Consider the following 16,437-nt stretch of genomic DNA (forward strand, 5'->3'; position numbering starts at 1 on the left):
ACTCCTCCACTTGCACCTGCTAGCATGGCTTTGGATCAGCCATAGCTGTGGCAGAGGTTGTCCTTAAAAGGGCAGCTGCTGTGAGAGCCCTCTCCAGCCCCACCCACCTCACAGGGTGTCTGTTGTGGGGGAGGAAGGTAAAGGAGATTGTGAGCCGCTCTGAGACTCTTTGGAGTGGAGGGCGGGATATAAATCCAATATCTTCTTCATCTTCTTCTTCTCCCCACCCCTTGTACCTGGTGCCATCTTTGGACATTTTGGTGCTAAGTCAGGTTGTTGTTTTTTTTAAATCCAGCAGGCTTTTAATTGTTTGGTGTATGGTTTTTGTTGCTCCCCCCACTGCTTTTGGTTGCACAATTATTTAAATTGGTTAATTTTGCTTATAGTTACTGTTTTTTCTGTTGTTGCTGTTTTTTTCTTGGGTTTTTTTGGTATTCTTGTTTTAGAGGGTATTGTTGTTTGTAGTAGCTGTCAGGGCTTTTTTTGAGCAGGAAAACACAGGAACGCAGTTCTGGCTGGCTATCAGGGTGTGTGGCCTATTATGCAAATGAGTTCCTGCTGGGCTTCTATTTAAAAAAAACCTGTGTGAAACAATGGTAACATCGGGGTGTGTGGCCTAATATGCAAATTAGTTCCTGCTGGGTTTTTCTTAACCAAAAAAGCTCTGGTAGTTGTTGACCAGGTGACTTTTGGCCCTGCAGTTTAACAGAAATAGGCTTGTACTGCTTCAGATCTTTACTCTTTACAGTAATTTGGAAATTACACAGGCACATGCTGTTCATAAAAGACACCGTTTGTCAATGCATGTTGATGCCTTTCTAAACATTAACCAAATGCAAAAAGCAGTCAGGGTGGACTGGCACTTTATCTTATTGGGAAGGTTCCTGGTTGTCCACAGCCACTCAGGGTCAGGAGGAAGTTGAACCAAGTTGCTCCTGTGGTACTGATACCCCCTTGGATCTGGGCCACAACAAAGATAGCAAGGAGTGCAGGCTGAGCCCAGATTAGCCTGATCCTGACAGAACTCAGATGCTAAGGATGGGAGACCATCAAGGAAGACTGGGACTTCTATGCATAAAGAGGCAATGGCAAACCACCTCTGCTCATCTCTTGCTGTGAAAACCCCAGGAGGTAGAACTTCATGAGGTTGCCATGAATGGGTTGTGCCTCAACAGCACACTTTGCTTTGCTTACAGTCTCATCCCTCAGGCAAGCTTCTACCACTTGCCATCATCACTGCAGAGGCCGCAATACTCAGCTTGCTCAGCTTTATATGCAAGTCCGCTCCCATGAGAGAACTCTCAGGGAGTTGTCACTCTGTGCCCAGTCTAAAGCATCCATCAGGGTTATGGTTGGGTCATTAAACAGACTGACAGAATTGCTTGTTGTATGTCTCCTCTATGCACCTCTGCACTTGGATGCAAGCTTTAAATGAGCAGCATCAATTAGACTGCAGTGGCTGCTTTTTGCACCTTTGCAGTCAGCAGCATGTCTTTGAGAAGTGACGGCAAGAACTGATCATAAGATTCACTGGGTTCATGGGTGGACATCAGAGGCATAGAGAAACACCTAAGTAGTTGGTATCAACTCAAAAATCTCAAACAGGATTCTTTTTTCCTTTTTACAGTGTGCCTTCTAAGAACTGGAGGTAGTGGTTTTGGTGGCAGACAAGTACCAGGGGATGAGCTGTGAGAAAGCACTATAATTATGACAACTGGATGTTACTGAATCATCAAATCCCTGCTTGTGGCTGGCAAGCAGAATGTGAGCCTAACTGTTAGCTGATCAAGCATGACCATCAGATAGTCAGATGTTGCTTCTGCTTGAGTGTTTTAGCTCTGAGCTTGCCCTTATCCAGCAATCTTAGGTTACCCTTGAACCAGAGCAGATCAAAAATGCGAGAAGAAAATGCTATTCTTATTAAATCACATAGAATATTCTGATACTGCAAAGGAAAAAAAATGTTATTTTGCATGGACTATAAATATATACGCATTCCTTCCCTTGGTTTCTTGACTGAAAACATATTTAGTTTGTGATCACAACACCCCTCTTCCTCCCCCTCCCTTTAAAAAAGAAACAAAAAAGCCCCAGGCACAGATTTTCTGGATGTTTAAAATATGACTCACTAATTAAAAATTAAAGAGAGAACAATTTATCTTCAGTTGTATGTAGTGATTTGTTTTTGTTTTTCAAACAAGGAAGATTTTGAATTCCGTGGGCTTGTTGAGCAACAGCAGCAGCAGCTGGCTTTGACTGTAAAACAGCGTTTTCAGAGGCGGCCTTTCTTGAAAAATTTATCAGCTGTACCTATTATGTTGGCAGGACAAACAGATAAAATTTTAATTTCTGTTTCTAAATATGATACAATTCCTTTTTTGGGTTGCTAGGCACAAACCAGACCAGAAAATACAGACAGCTTTAACTGGAGACACCAGAAATTGTAACTGAAGCCCTCTGGGTGCAAAGTGGATGTGTCCTCTCCCATGGAAGTAGGGCTATATCTCGACAGATTCCTGCTTGCCAGTTGCCATAGATGGTAGAAAAGGGTGAGCATATAGGCTGAGCATAGCGATTGCCTAGGGCACCAGCCTTCTGTGGGGCACCAATTTGGGTGCCCCCATGTGACTCGGTGACGTTATCCGTGCGGGGGTTGGGGGACACACCAGAAGTTGGCCTTGCCTAGGGTGCCAGTCTAGGGCCAGCTCTGCTCAGGGGCAGGCTTGCCATTGGGGAAGCCTAGGCAATTGCTTAGGGCCCCATACGACAGCCAGTAGAGGTGCTATGCTACACAACATACTGAAGAATCTATCCATTCCATCAACTAGTATATTACAGAATTTAAAAAAATGGGATAGGGTTTTCTTCTATTTCAGTTTTCTCTGGTAGCAAAAAATGTCAACAACTATGTCTCCTTGCCTGTTGCAAATGAGCTATTTCACTCAAGCTTGTAAGTGGTATTTTTTTTTAAAAAATGACACCCACACATGATCGATCTAGCAAGCACTATTTGTCAGTTGTAATCATTCTCCTCCTCCCCCCCCCCATGCAACCCGTGACATATTTTTTAAGGGACACGCACTGTGAACACTGGTGCTTTATCCTTGTTCTGGGTGGGAATAAAGGGGGGAGTTTAGGGGCCCCATCCTTGGTTTTGTTGCAAAGCCCCAGGATCACTAAGACCATCCCCGCTGCTTCTGGTCTCCAAACGCCCCTCAGGCTTTGGAAGACCCTGACTCAGGCAATCCATCCCACCACCCTCTTGCCTTTGGAGGCATATTGGCCTGATTCCAGTTGTGCTACTGCTGGTTGATTTTTATTGCTTCCTATTTTTACAGCTTGCAGGATCTTATCATTCTTGAAGACTTTTGTCTGCCTTGGATGTTATTTTAGTAGGAAGGGGGTGGGGCAGAGTAGAGATGGCTGACATGAATGAGCAGAGAAATACATTATGGCACAGCCTCCAGGCTGAGGCCTGGCAGTGCTCAGTTTGAACTTGTGAAAGTCTGTGGAACATCTCTCTGTCCCAAAGTGCTTAAAACAAGTGGGATAAGGGGAGCTTACAGTTATGTATTCCAGCTGGCCAATCGGGATGTAGGCATCAGGATCCTGGAGAATAATGGAAGCATGCTTCAAACTCTAGCAATAATCAGAACACAATAGATAGCACTCACTATTAATGGAGGGAGAAAAGAAGAGCTCCCAGTATCCCAAGGTTGGAAGGGACTGCTGAAAAATATCTATGACTATCAGGGTCTTCTGCTGGTGGGTTTCAGGATCCAACATCAAGTGTATATAAGTGTTCAGCTTGCGAAACAGGGAGCCTTTGCTCATCCTTACTAGGATGGAGAGATATTCTCTATTTGTATTATGTTGGCCTCTTCCATGGCTACTGTTTATGCTTGTTTGCTCTGTTTCTGCAGAAAGGGGTGGGGTTGGTGGAGGTAATGAGTCAAATACAGTAGCTGGGAGCAATTGCTGCTGCCACTTCTGCTTTCATGGAATGCCTCAAATACATCACCAAATCATGTGAACCCACAAAACTGCCATTGGTCTATCAAGCTCTGTCTTATCTACTCTGACTGGCAGTGGCCCTCCAGGGTCTAATTTAGAGGTCTTTCACATTGCGTGCTACAAAATCCATTTAACTGGAGATGTTGGGGATGGACCCTAGGAGCCTCTAGATGCAAAGCAGGTGCTCTGTCACTGAGTCACAGCCCCTCCCAGATTCTATACACACATGCAACCCTTCTTGCATTTTAAAAAATAATTAATAAACACTGAATCTGCAAATTGTATATACCGCCAATCCAATAGCCTATGTGTTAATTTATTTAGCACAGTTTGATCCCACCCTTTCTCTAAGAAGCTCTGAGCAATGTCCATTGTACCTTCCTTCATTTTGTACTCATTGTGTACCTTATGAGGTAGGTTACCCCAAGTTCACCCAGAGAACTTCCATGGCTCAGTGGGCATTTCAACCTGGTTCTCCCAAATCCTAGCCCAGCATTCTAACCATGGGACCATACTGACTCTGAAAGGCGGTGTGGAGAAAAAAGACTGTCACAGCGTAATCTTAAGCAGAGTTACACCCTTCACTGACTGCAGTGATCTCAGAAGGGTGTACAGCTCTGCTCAGGATTGCAGGGTTAGTAATTTTCATGATCGTTTTGGTATCCTGGACCCAGAGAGCCAGTTTTTAACTTCTGCTAGCAAACAAAATTAGCAATGGAGCCAAATGAACAGATCCATTGCTGCCAGTTTACCACCAGTGGTCAGGCATTGGCTGAGAGCCACAACAGACACCCTGTGAGGTAGGTGGGACTGAGAGAACTCTTACAGCAGCTGGCCTTTCAAGGACAACTCCAACCAGAGCTATGGCTGACCCAAGACCATTCCAGCAGCTGCAAGTGGAGGAGTGGGGAAGATGGGTAGCTGTGTTGGTCTGAAGCAATGTGACAAAGTTAGAGTCCAATAACACCTTTAAAACTGACAAAGTTTTATTCAGGATGTGAGCTTTCATGCACATCCTGAATAAAACTTTGTTGGTCTTAAAGGTGCTATTGGACTCTAACTTTTTGGCATTTCTTTATATGTGCATTGTGTATTTCTCAAGTTACGTTCAATGCCAGGCCTTTATTCAGGTACTGGTCCCCAGTTTCATTTGCAAAATGAACACTTGGCTCTTTCTTACAAACGCACATTCATTCATTTTGTATGTGTATGTTCACTGTAACACGTGAACAGAGCTTAGACCAGCAGGTGGCATTCACTGCCACTGCTGGTGTCTTCTCCTCACTTCCTTTCCTCTTGGTCATCAGCAGCATCAACTAGTGCTGAGCATGTGAACTGTTGCCTCCTCCACCCATTCCTAGCAGTCCTGAGATAGAATGGCTAAACTTCCTGCCCTGGGCACTGCTGATCCTGCTGTTCCCTCTGCTGTCCAGTGGAGCAATGGGAGCAAAACTAGGGGGAGTGGAAACCTGTGTGGCCACAGCACTGCTTGCGGTGCAAACCCGGAAGTGACGTTGCTGTGCTTGGGGGCAATGTTCTAGGATTCCCCCAGACTCTGATAAGGTGATGTCACTTCCATGTTCATGCTGGAAATGACATCACTGTGTCACCACAATGATGCTTTTGTTGTCCCTGGCTCTCCCACAGACTCCTGCTAATTGCCAGTGCTTGACTGGCAGCCCTACTCCGAGAGTATCTGGAACTGAGCATAGGAACTGTCTGCCTGCTTTACATAGCCCCTCACTACTGTAATCAGTCAGGATTAGAAAGGGCATAGGAGCTCATGCATTTAGGTGATACCTGGAGATCTCCCAGAGTTACAACTGATCTCCAGATGACCAGGATTAGCTCCCCTGGAGAAAATGGCCGCTTTGGAGGATAGATCCTATGGCATTATACCCTGCTTAGGTCCCTCCTCTCTCCAAACCCTGCCCTCCCCAGCCTCAAATCTTCAGGTATTTTCCAACCCAGAGCTGGCAACACTACATGCTGGGTGATGCTGAGGAGGACTGTGACAATCAGAGGAGGAGGCATGGATATGCGCTCAGAACCAGCTGTCGCTGGCAGGAAGAGGAGGAGGTGGCGGCTGCAGAGATTAAGAAGAGGGTAATGTTGGTGGGAGCTGGAGAGAAAAGCAGAGGACCTGTTCAGAGGGAAAAGAACCTTCTCTGGAGCCTATTCCTGGGCCCTTGGAAACCCTGTGGGTGAAACCTTTGAAATCATAATTGCTAGTACATTCTGTCAGAAATAAAGTGTTGACATTCCTGCATGGCAGACCTATCAGAAACATATTGAGGAGAGGGTTTTTTCCTTTTATAAATCTAGTGATGTTTCTGGAGGAGGAGGGGCTGCTTGTCTCTTAAGTTTTTACTTCAGTTGAAACTCTGATGCAAATATGGCACTTTCAGCTCAGGTGTTATGTTGGAGGAATTTCAAGGGAAGCAAAAAGAGCTCTGAGGAGGGAACAGACATTCCTCTTACACATGCCCCATTCGTGAAAAGAGACAGACAGAAAGACTCTAATAAAGGGGGGGGGGGTCAGACAATGGCCATTTATGGCCTTGAACATTAAAAAACACTCTTTAATGAGGCAAAGAAAAAATTAGGGGGTGGGTGGGACAAGTTGAAAGGACAAAGGTGGGTGTTTGAAGGAAGTCTGAGCACTTGGAGACAGTCAGGGAATCTGAGTGTTGCGCTTTCATTGTTAAGAGCTCTCTGCTAGCGTCAGAAGAACATGAATACCAGGAAACAGACTTGCATGTTGGCCACATCAGTCGCCCGTCAGTCTGCACTATCCACCCCTCTGCCTGCCTGGCCCTCCCAGTATCCTTGTAAAGGATCCAGCCACAGTGGCGTCTGGGTGCTCTAGTCTAAAGCATTGTCATGTGCTGGGGGGGGGGGGGGATGTATGGATGATATAATGTACTTTGATGTGCTGAGCCAATGGGAAACCCCACATTGTTGCAATTACAGTGCATGGCATACTACAGGGCCTCTCTGATCTCCATGCTAGGAGCTGCAGTGGACTCCTGAGAACATTGTGTGTCCTTGTGTTGATAGAGGTTCTTTGCGATCAATGAGAAAAATCTGGAAATGTTTTTATCTATGGGTGACAGGTGTTTTATCTATGGGTGACAGAGGGGTGGGGGGTGGGCTCCCTCTGGGTATCCTACCCCCCCAGGGAAAGTGTATGCGCAATACATAGCCTCTCCTCTCCCGGTGTAGTGAATGCCGCGTGGCCACTGTCTGGCTATGCCTGGCAGATGGTCACTGCAATGGCCTCTCCTGCATTACTGCATCCGTAGCAACACCTTCTCGCTGGTCCCCCCCGTTTTTCACAGAGTTTGCTACGTCATGGTGCGACCGAATTGTCCGGCGGTATAACCGGATGGGCAGGCTGGGCCCACCAACCTTGCCAGCCTAAGAGAAGGAACACTCTAACATCAAACCCGGGCAGATAGAGCTCGTTAATGTAACACCTACCACCTGGAGGACTCGCTGCCGGCGTCCCGGCTTACTGGGCCATGGCAGATGACCCCCAGGTGAAAGGGTGGAGCCAGTACCGCGCACACTGGGCTTCACCTAAAAAATTCCTCTGCGCAGGCCTGAAGGGCATATCCACATACACAACCCACAGTGCATCAAGTCCTGCAGCGATGGGCAAGGGGTGAAACGGCAGGTGGAAGGTGCCACTGGAAGCCGCAGTCCCGATCCTGCATGTAGGCGGTTCAGGGTATTGGTCGCCTGATGCTAACCCGGAGACGAAAGCATTTTTCGGCAGCAACCTGAACGACCAAGCAGCCTTATCTAGGGACAGCACTGCTTGCTCCACACGGAGAGGGGCCTAGAAAAGGTGGCCTAAACAAAGCTCGTCTCCTCCACCCCAGTTGGCTAGCCGCGGTCAATGGGCATCCTTACTTGCGGTCAAAAAATAACAACAAAGAAAAGGCATGCACCTGCCTCACAAAGTGTGCGGAGACTAAAGCTTGCGTGTTGGAACATCAGAACCATGCTTGACACAGTAGACAGTGGTCGCCCTGAACGACGCTCTGCTCTAGTTGCCCACCAACTTCTCAGGTTGAATATCGACATAGCAGCTCTCAGTGAGGTCCGTTTCCCTGAGGAAGGTAGTCTTCAAGAACACGGTGCTGGCTATACCCTCTACTGGTCAGGTAAGTCAAAGGCTGAGAGCCGCCTTTCTGGCGTTGGCTTCATGGTCAGGAACTCCATTGCCTCCAAACTCGAAAACCTGCCAACAGGTCACTCAGATCGCATCATGTCCATGCGCCTCCCACTTCAAAACAAGCAGCATGCAACACTCTTCAGTGTGTATGCCCCAACCCTTCAAGCAGATCCTGCAGAAAAGAACAAGTTCTATGCTGATCTACACAACCTCGTATGGAAGACCCCTACAGAGGACAAGGTGATCATCCTTGGCGACTTCAATGCCAGAGTAGGTAAAGACTCGGAAGCCTGGAAAGGAGTACTTGGCAAACACGGCATTGGCAACTGCAATGACAACGGGCGCCTCCTGCTAGAATTCTGCATGGAGCACCAGCTCACCATCACCAACACTATCTTCCAGCAGAAGAACAGTCTGAAGACAACCTGGATGCACCCACGGTCCAAGCACTGGCACCTTATCGACTACATTCTGGTGCGCCAGAGAGACCTTCGAGATGTCTTACACACCCGAGTAATGCCCAGTGCAGAATGTCATACGGATCATCGTCTTGTAGGCCTGTGGCAGATCTTGGAACGTTTAGGATGTCCCCCAAGGTTCCTCAGCATGACCATCCAGCTACATGAAGGCCAACGAGGCCAAGTCAGACACTGCAACGACCTCTTGGAGAACTTCGCAATAGGCACAGGTGTAAAGCAAGGCTGCGTTCTTGCGCCAGCTCTCTTTACGATCTTCTTTAGCATGATGCTTCAAAGAGCCGCAGTAGATCTAGATGATGATGATGGTGTCTACATCCGCTATCGCACCGATGGCAGCCTGTTCAACCTGAGGCGACTAAAGGCCCACTCCAAGACAATGGAAAAACTCATCCAAGAGCTACTGTTTGCTGATGATGCTGCACTCGTCTCCCACTCGGTATCAGCTCTGCAGCATATGACGTCCTGCTTTGCAGAGGCTGCCAAGCTATTCGGCCTAGAAGTTAGTCTGAAGAAGACAGAAGTTCTCCACCAGCCTGCACCCCAGGAAGATTATCACCCTCCCTGCATCACTGTGGGTGAATCAGTTCTGAAGACAGTCCAGCAGTTCAGCTACCTGGGGTGCATCATCTCCTCAGATGCCAAGATCAACAAGGAGATCGACAACAGGCTGGCAAAGGCAAACCGTGCCTTTGGCCGACTGCACAAAAGAGTGTGGAGCAACAAGCATCTGAAAAAAGGCACAAAGATCAATGTTTACAAAGCGGTTGTGATGACAACCCTCATCTACGGCTCCGAATCGTGGGTTTTATACCGTCATCACCTGCGACTCCTTGAGCGCTTTCATCAGCGCTGCCTTCGCACCATCCTCAACATCCACTGGAGTGACTTTGTGACCAACACTGAAGTTCTCAAGCGGGCGGAGGTTACCAGCATCGAGGCACTGCTGTTGAAGACGCAGCTGCGCTGGGCAGGGCATATTTCTAGGATGGAAAACCACCGCCTTCCCAAGATTGCCCTGTATGGCGAACTCTCCACCGGCCATCGAAATAGAGGGGCACCAAAGAAGAGGTACAAGGACTCCTTGAAGAAATCCCTTGGCACCTGTCGCATCAACCATCACCAGTGGTCTGACCTAGCCTCAGATTGCAAAGCATGGAGGCACACCATCCACCAGGCTGTCTCTTCTTTTGAGAACGCACGCATAGCTGGTCTTGAGGACAAAAGGAGATTGAGGAAGAATCGCACTGCTACAGCACCAACCCCAAATCAGACTTTTCCCTGCAGCCACTGTGGCCGGACCTGCCTGTCCCGCATTGGTCTTGTCAGCCACCAGCGAGCCTGCAGCAGACGTGGACTATTGCACCCTTCTTAAATCTTCGTTCGCGAAGCCAAGCCGAGAGAGAGAGAGAGAGAGACAGGTGTTTCAAGGCTATGTATGTATTCATCCTCCAGTGATCAGGACATAAAATGTTTCATTCAGACAATCTATAGCCCCCAAATCCCTGCCTTTAAACACCTTAAACAGACATTCCTTATGAGCAGGGCTTTTTTGAGCAGGAATGCACAGGAATGGCTTGGCACCAAGGGGTGTGGCCTAATATGCAAATTAGTTCTTGCTGGACTTTTTCTGCAAAAAAAACTCTACTCATGAGCAGCAGATCTAATGGAGTAGGCACAGTGAGCTGCAGAGAGTATTCATTTTCTATCCTTGACTTCTTGAAGACCTACCCAGCCCCTGTGTGAGCCTACGGGTTGTTTTATCATTGTCATGTCTACAAAGAACCAGTCATTTGCATCCAGGGCTGCCCAAAGAAGAGGAGAAGGAAGAAACCTGGGCTGTTGATTGTGTTGATACTTCTATGAAAGGATGATGATGATGTAGTCTAGAGGACTATCTTGTCTTCGTTGGAAGGAGCAAGTTCATCTTTGGTAGACTTAATAGATCTTGCCTTGTAGATGGAAAGCAGGTTGGTGTATTGTCCAAGAGTGACATATTTCAGTTACATCTGGTGTAATTTCCTTTGTTTTAGACATTGATGATTCGGCTGCATTGATCTATGCTACCATAACCTGAATGCTAATTCGTTCTAATGGATTCTGAGCAATGCTGCCCTTGAAGATGACTCAGAAACTCTGACTAGTATAAAATGCAACAGCTCATCTTTTGGCTGGAGTGAGCCTGCATCAACATATTATACTTATATTAGCACATCATCGCTGGTTGCCTATTTTATTGTATTATATTGTGGCATTATATCTTTGGTAGACCATATTGTAAGCTGCCCAGGGCCCCTTGTGTGTGTGTGGGGGGGGGGATGGGGGTTATTTGAATGAATAAATGTTGAGAATGGAGGAGGAAGAGGAGGAAAACCATTTGAAAAGGTACCTATATTAAGGCAGTGTCTAAAGTTTTGCAAAGCAGCCTCAGAAACCAAAGACTTAGTAGACCTAGACATAAACTGAATATTATCTTATTAGGATAACTAAAACAAGTCATCCAAAATCTGGAATGAAATATAGAGGTTGATGCTGGATTTATTATCTGTAGCTAAACTGAGAGCAGTGGTTGGTCAGACTTCTACCATCCTGTGTTAAACCATGAAGCTTACTGGGTGTCCTTGGGCTAATCGTTCTCTCAGCCCCAACCTGTTTCTTGTGGCTGTTGCAAGGATAACATTGGAGGAGAATCATATATTGCAACCTGGTCTTTGGAGAAAGGATAGGATAAAATGTTTGTAATTGAGATAAGGCTTCCAAGCTCCTGCATTCACTGCCCCCAGCTCCCATTTTCTGCCATGGCTGGTGGAAGAAAAATAATCTAAATACAGTGCGACATCACTTCCCTCAAAAGCCCAGAAGTGATGCCACACCTTTCTAGGGAATCACTGGAAGATTTATGATAAAAATATGGAGTTTTCAGGGATTTCTAGAGAGGACTGACATCACTTCCGGGTTTCCCCAGAAATGCACTGGGATCTTGAACTGTTGCTAATGATCTCCCCCATATCCCACACCCCCCCCTCCCCCAGTCTTCTGCTTGGAGATCGTATGGCATCCAGTTGAATTACAAAACCCAGAAAGAGCCCCGTGGTATTGCATATCTTGGTATTAACCTCACTGTTCATAATTTTGTCCTTCTATATCCATGGGTCAGCTATTTTGGCCAGCCAACAATACAGCCACCTAAGCCCATTAAGTTCCAGTGACTTAGAAGTGTATAACTGCTTAGAATTGCACTGAAAGTTTCAGTTCATTCAATGATTAAATAGGCTGTAGCCATGAAGCTACAATAGATCTATCTAGCCAAGATTCCTTTTGGTTTTGCAGGAGTAGCCTAACACAGCTATCCCTCTGGAATCTGTCTCCAGAAAATAAGTCTTTCACGTTTGCCAAGACCTCAACAGGTTTTCACCTAGGAGCTTGTTTCCCAGGCTCCTACCTTCCGACTTTTGGAGGATCTTAGTGATTCTGGGGGCCTGAGCAAAAGTCCAGGTTAGGATGTGGCCCTTACTTAAAAACAAAAATATATATTTAAAAAAAACTCTTGTACAATGCAAGAATTCAGTTCTCCTCCCCCCCTTAAAGTTGATTTTGATGTCTTATCAATCAATTATGTGTGGGCCACAGAAAGCCATTTCCTTACCCAGATCCCCACTCCTCAATTTCCCATCCTTGGAAGCTTTCATTGCAGCTCCCAGATTGCTTTAGAGAAGGAGCAGCCTTTGACTGGCTTCTTTTTTCTGAGAAAAAAATTCACAGGAGGGAAGTAGCAGCACATTTGATTTTTTTTTTTTTAAAAAAAACATTTTATACCAGTTTCTTTGCATGCCTCGGTAACATATAGTTATGTGATCAACAATTATAAATGGAAGGGCTGTGTCAACATAAGCTCTGTGGCTTCAGATTAGAAGGGTTTAGTGGCTGGTTTTGTGAAGTTTGTGCAGGGCTTCAGTTATCTTAGATACCTGTAAAATTCAATAATCCTGACCTGGATAGCCCAGGCTAGCCTGATTTCATCAGAATCTTGGAAGCTAAGCAGGGTCAGTCCTGGTTAGTATTTGGATGGGAGACCACCAAGGAATACCAAAGGCACTATGTAGAGGGTGATGGCAAATCACCTCTGAACATCTGTTGTCTTAAAAACCCTATGGGGTTGCCATAAATTGGCTGCAACTTGATGAGGGGGCAATGCCAAAAAAGGGGGCCTGCATGTATTTAGAGTGAGTTTTCCCCCTGCACAACTGCAAGCTAAGCACAGAGGAGTTGTCAGCAGTGGTGACAGAACAGCCATCTCAGCATGCTCCAGGTAGACCTCAAGTGGCTGTTTGGGAGCCCTGTGGAAAAAGCCAGCCCTGCATGTTGATTTCAGTTTCTGAACCTTTTGTTGGTGGATTTTAGGTTCACAACAGCTTCCCTAGGAGGATGGAATGCGCTCCCACTGATTTCTAAGTATTTTTCATTTCATGTATTTTTGTCAAACATTTCATGTCAGATTATGTCTGTTTATTTATTTGTTTTGCAAAGAGACTGGCCTGCTTTCCTTCCATAGGCAGCAGAAGGACACGGTTTGCAAGTGATGGCAAACTGGAAGCAAAACAAGTGAACAAACATCTTGTTGACCACAGTGGGTCTTCTTAGGTCCTAAAATTGTATTGCTTAAATGAATATAAGAACAGAGTAGGCATATGGGTTTGCAGCAGGGTCAACTCCCTGAATTTTGCTTAAGTAACCCAGGTTTGCTTGTGAACAGTGCTTTAGCAGCTTCCTTAGAAATATGCCCATGTGAATTTTGATTTCATTAGAATTTTATTCCACCTTTCCTCCTGCCTACTTATCCTCCCCACAGTCCTTTGAGGCAGGGGTGGTTCTGGGAAGGACTGGCTCATCATGGTCACCCAGTGAGCTTCATGGTAGAGACAGAAGGAAATCCATTATCCTGAGAAGCGTTGCCACTTTTAATGTTGAAGCATGAAGCAGTTGATGAAAGGCACCCAGGAAACTGTTGCTATTGTACACATATATAATACACACATGGTTAGTTTTCCATTGTATATTTTATCATGTTTATTATTTGATTTGATTTCATTGATACCCCACTTTTCTCCCCCATGGAGACCCAAAGGAGTTTACAACATTCCCCCCTTCTCTATGTTATCATAGAATTCTTAGCCTAGTAGGTTAGGCTAAGAGTCTGTGACTGGCCCAAGGTTACCCAGCAAGTTTCCACAGTGTGTGTGTGTGGGGGGGGGGGGGGGGGAATCTGAACCTGGGGCTTCCAGATCCTAGTCTGACATTTGATCTGTTACATCACACTGGCTCTTCTCCCCCCTCCCCCAAATATAACTTTTATTAAATCTTAAAATACAATCAACAAGTATGCATTTTGTGATGTATAATACAGTATCAAACTTTAAAATAAAAAGTCTTCAGAAGAGTTAGTTATAATGTAGCATTCTAGACACTGCAGTATTGCTAGTAGGATACTAAACACAATGGGTGATAAAGGAAGTAAGCTATAGAGAGCCAAATCTAAAATGAATTATAAGTACGTTATTGCTAAAAAGAAAGGGGCTACTAAACCAATTTTTAAAAACCTCTAACACCCCCCCTCAAACCACCCCCCATGCACTCAGAAGTGGGAATTGAAAGCAAGAGAGGAAATCAAAAAGTAGCAAGAGTTTTTTTTCCCCAGAAATGTAACCATGAGTGGTATGTATACTTTGGATGGAAGATATGCATGTTCTGCCATGTAATTTAATAATGGGCTCTTCCATGCAGTGGGAGTTGGTATTTGCGATGGGATTTTCTGTATATGCAGACAACCTTTACCACTGGATTGTCATGCAGCAATATATTCTGCATTTTTCTGTTCAGAAAAAAAAATAAGGCTTTGGTCCCCCTAACCTTAATTTGTATAACCTTCTCCAGCCCCATGCTTTGTGCCTCCAAACGGAATACTCTGAAAAAGAGAAATGAAGTAAGTTCCCCCAACCTCTGTTCCCAAACAAACACTCTCATTAATAAGTGACGGGATTCCCCTGCAATCTCCGCGGGAAAAGTGCTTTGCTAAGAGCGACGATACTGGCAATTGAACTGTTAAGCTCGCCTGTGGGCTCCGGGCGCTGAGCTCAGTCTGATGTCACCGCTGTAACTCGAGAGTTTGGCTTTTGCTCTGAATTGCCTTTAAATAGCCCTGCCCTGACGGGGTGTCCTCTGTCTACCAGAGCCAGTCCTGGGCAAAGCACGGCCGAGACTCCCTCTGCTGCCGCAGACCTCGATGAAAGCAAAGCCCAGCAGCAGCCAAGCCGCCAGCATGTCGACCTCCTTGAGGGTGAGCCCTTCCGTCCACGGCTATCGCTTCGACACGGCCTCGCGGAAGCAAGCAGCGGCCAACATCTTCGAGAGCCTGGACCAAGAGTCGCTCCAGAAACTTTTTAAAAACTCTGGCGACAAGAAAGCAGAGGAAAGGGCCAAAATCATCCTTGCCACAGACCAAGATTTGGAGGAGAAAGCCCGGGCGCTGATGGCTTTGAAGCAGAGGACAAGGGACAAACTCTTCCAGTTCCTGAAGTTTGGGAAACACTCCATTAAAGTCCACTGAAGGCTTCATCAAAGGCAGGAATGAACCGAAAAGAATATACAACTCTTCAGCCAGATCCATCCTTTTCGCATCACAGTTTCTCCAGCCACTCCGAAACTGACCAGGTGTCAAGCTGGAAAAGACGGTCATGGATCTCATTTTGCACGCCTCGGTGTTAACAGCAAAAAGCTTGCTCGGAGGACTCAAAACTTGCACACTGTAAAAAGCAAGAGAACAAAAGGAGCCAGCCCGTGAGCGAGACTGAGCAGTCCCCCAGTCGCAGGAATGAAGTGGGGACAGCCACAAAGTCAGACTCAACTTTTCCCAGCCTGCTTGGGCCAGCGAGAGATGAGATCATTTCTCTTCTTAACTTACTGTTTGACAATCTTTCCTGACACTTGTTTATTGAATGTGTAAAGCCTTTCCTAAGTATCACAGTTGTCTGCTGGAATGGAAGGGATTAGAAAGGGATCAGCGACTGTCTGTTTGCATTAGTTTGAAATGCACGGAATGCACACCATCCAGGTGTGGAATCCCCACAATGCATCAGGGGATGAACTTTCTTTTGAAGCCTCGTGAAAGTGATCCTTGATGACTGTTACGCAGCAGAAATGGATCATTGAACTAGTTGCACAAACTTTATTTTTTTGGGGGGAAACCCTGATTGAACTGTGAAAGCTTCACTAGGATATTAGTTCCCATAGCAATCAATACCATTTTTTTTTTGGCCACAGTTACAATCCTTGTAATGAATTTAACAAGGCAACTAGCTATTTTATGTTTATGATGATGCTGTAGTTATACTGGCATTAATTTATTAATATGCTAATCTATACGGCAAATAAATTATAAGGGTGGCATAAATGTTCTTGGCTTGAAATGCTTTACTCGCACAACAAAAAAGTTGCTTTTTGTGACTTGTGACTTAATATGACAGAGCAAAATTTCAGCAACTATGGACATTCCTGAAGTACACAGAAAGGGTGGGTTTTTTTGTATAACTAAGGATTAGACAATTATAATGTTAAATGGGAATAGGGGTTCAATAACGGTTTATGAAGAGTTAATCCCGGGAGCCTTTTGCAGTGCCAAATCACTGAATTAAGGAGACGATCCATTTATATGCTTCATGTGTACCTCACCTTTCTCCCAATAAGGACCCAGAGCAGTTTACATTATTC

General features: G+C 45.8%; 1 protein-coding gene across 1 annotated transcript; it reads left to right on the plus strand.

Moving 5' to 3' along the window:
• Window positions 1–14,897: 14,897 nt before the first annotated feature.
• On the plus strand, window positions 14,898–16,120 carry TCIM (transcriptional and immune response regulator). Its single transcript, XM_060250902.1, has one exon. The coding sequence runs from the start codon at window positions 14,954–14,956 to the stop codon at window positions 15,275–15,277; it is 324 nt and encodes a 107-aa protein (XP_060106885.1). The 5' UTR covers window positions 14,898–14,953; the 3' UTR covers window positions 15,278–16,120.
• Window positions 16,121–16,437: the final 317 nt, after the last annotated feature.

Source organism: Heteronotia binoei, chromosome 12 (genome assembly GCF_032191835.1).
Source record: "Heteronotia binoei isolate CCM8104 ecotype False Entrance Well chromosome 12, APGP_CSIRO_Hbin_v1, whole genome shotgun sequence".
In the NCBI taxonomy this organism is placed as follows: Eukaryota; Metazoa; Chordata; class Lepidosauria; order Squamata; family Gekkonidae; genus Heteronotia; species Heteronotia binoei.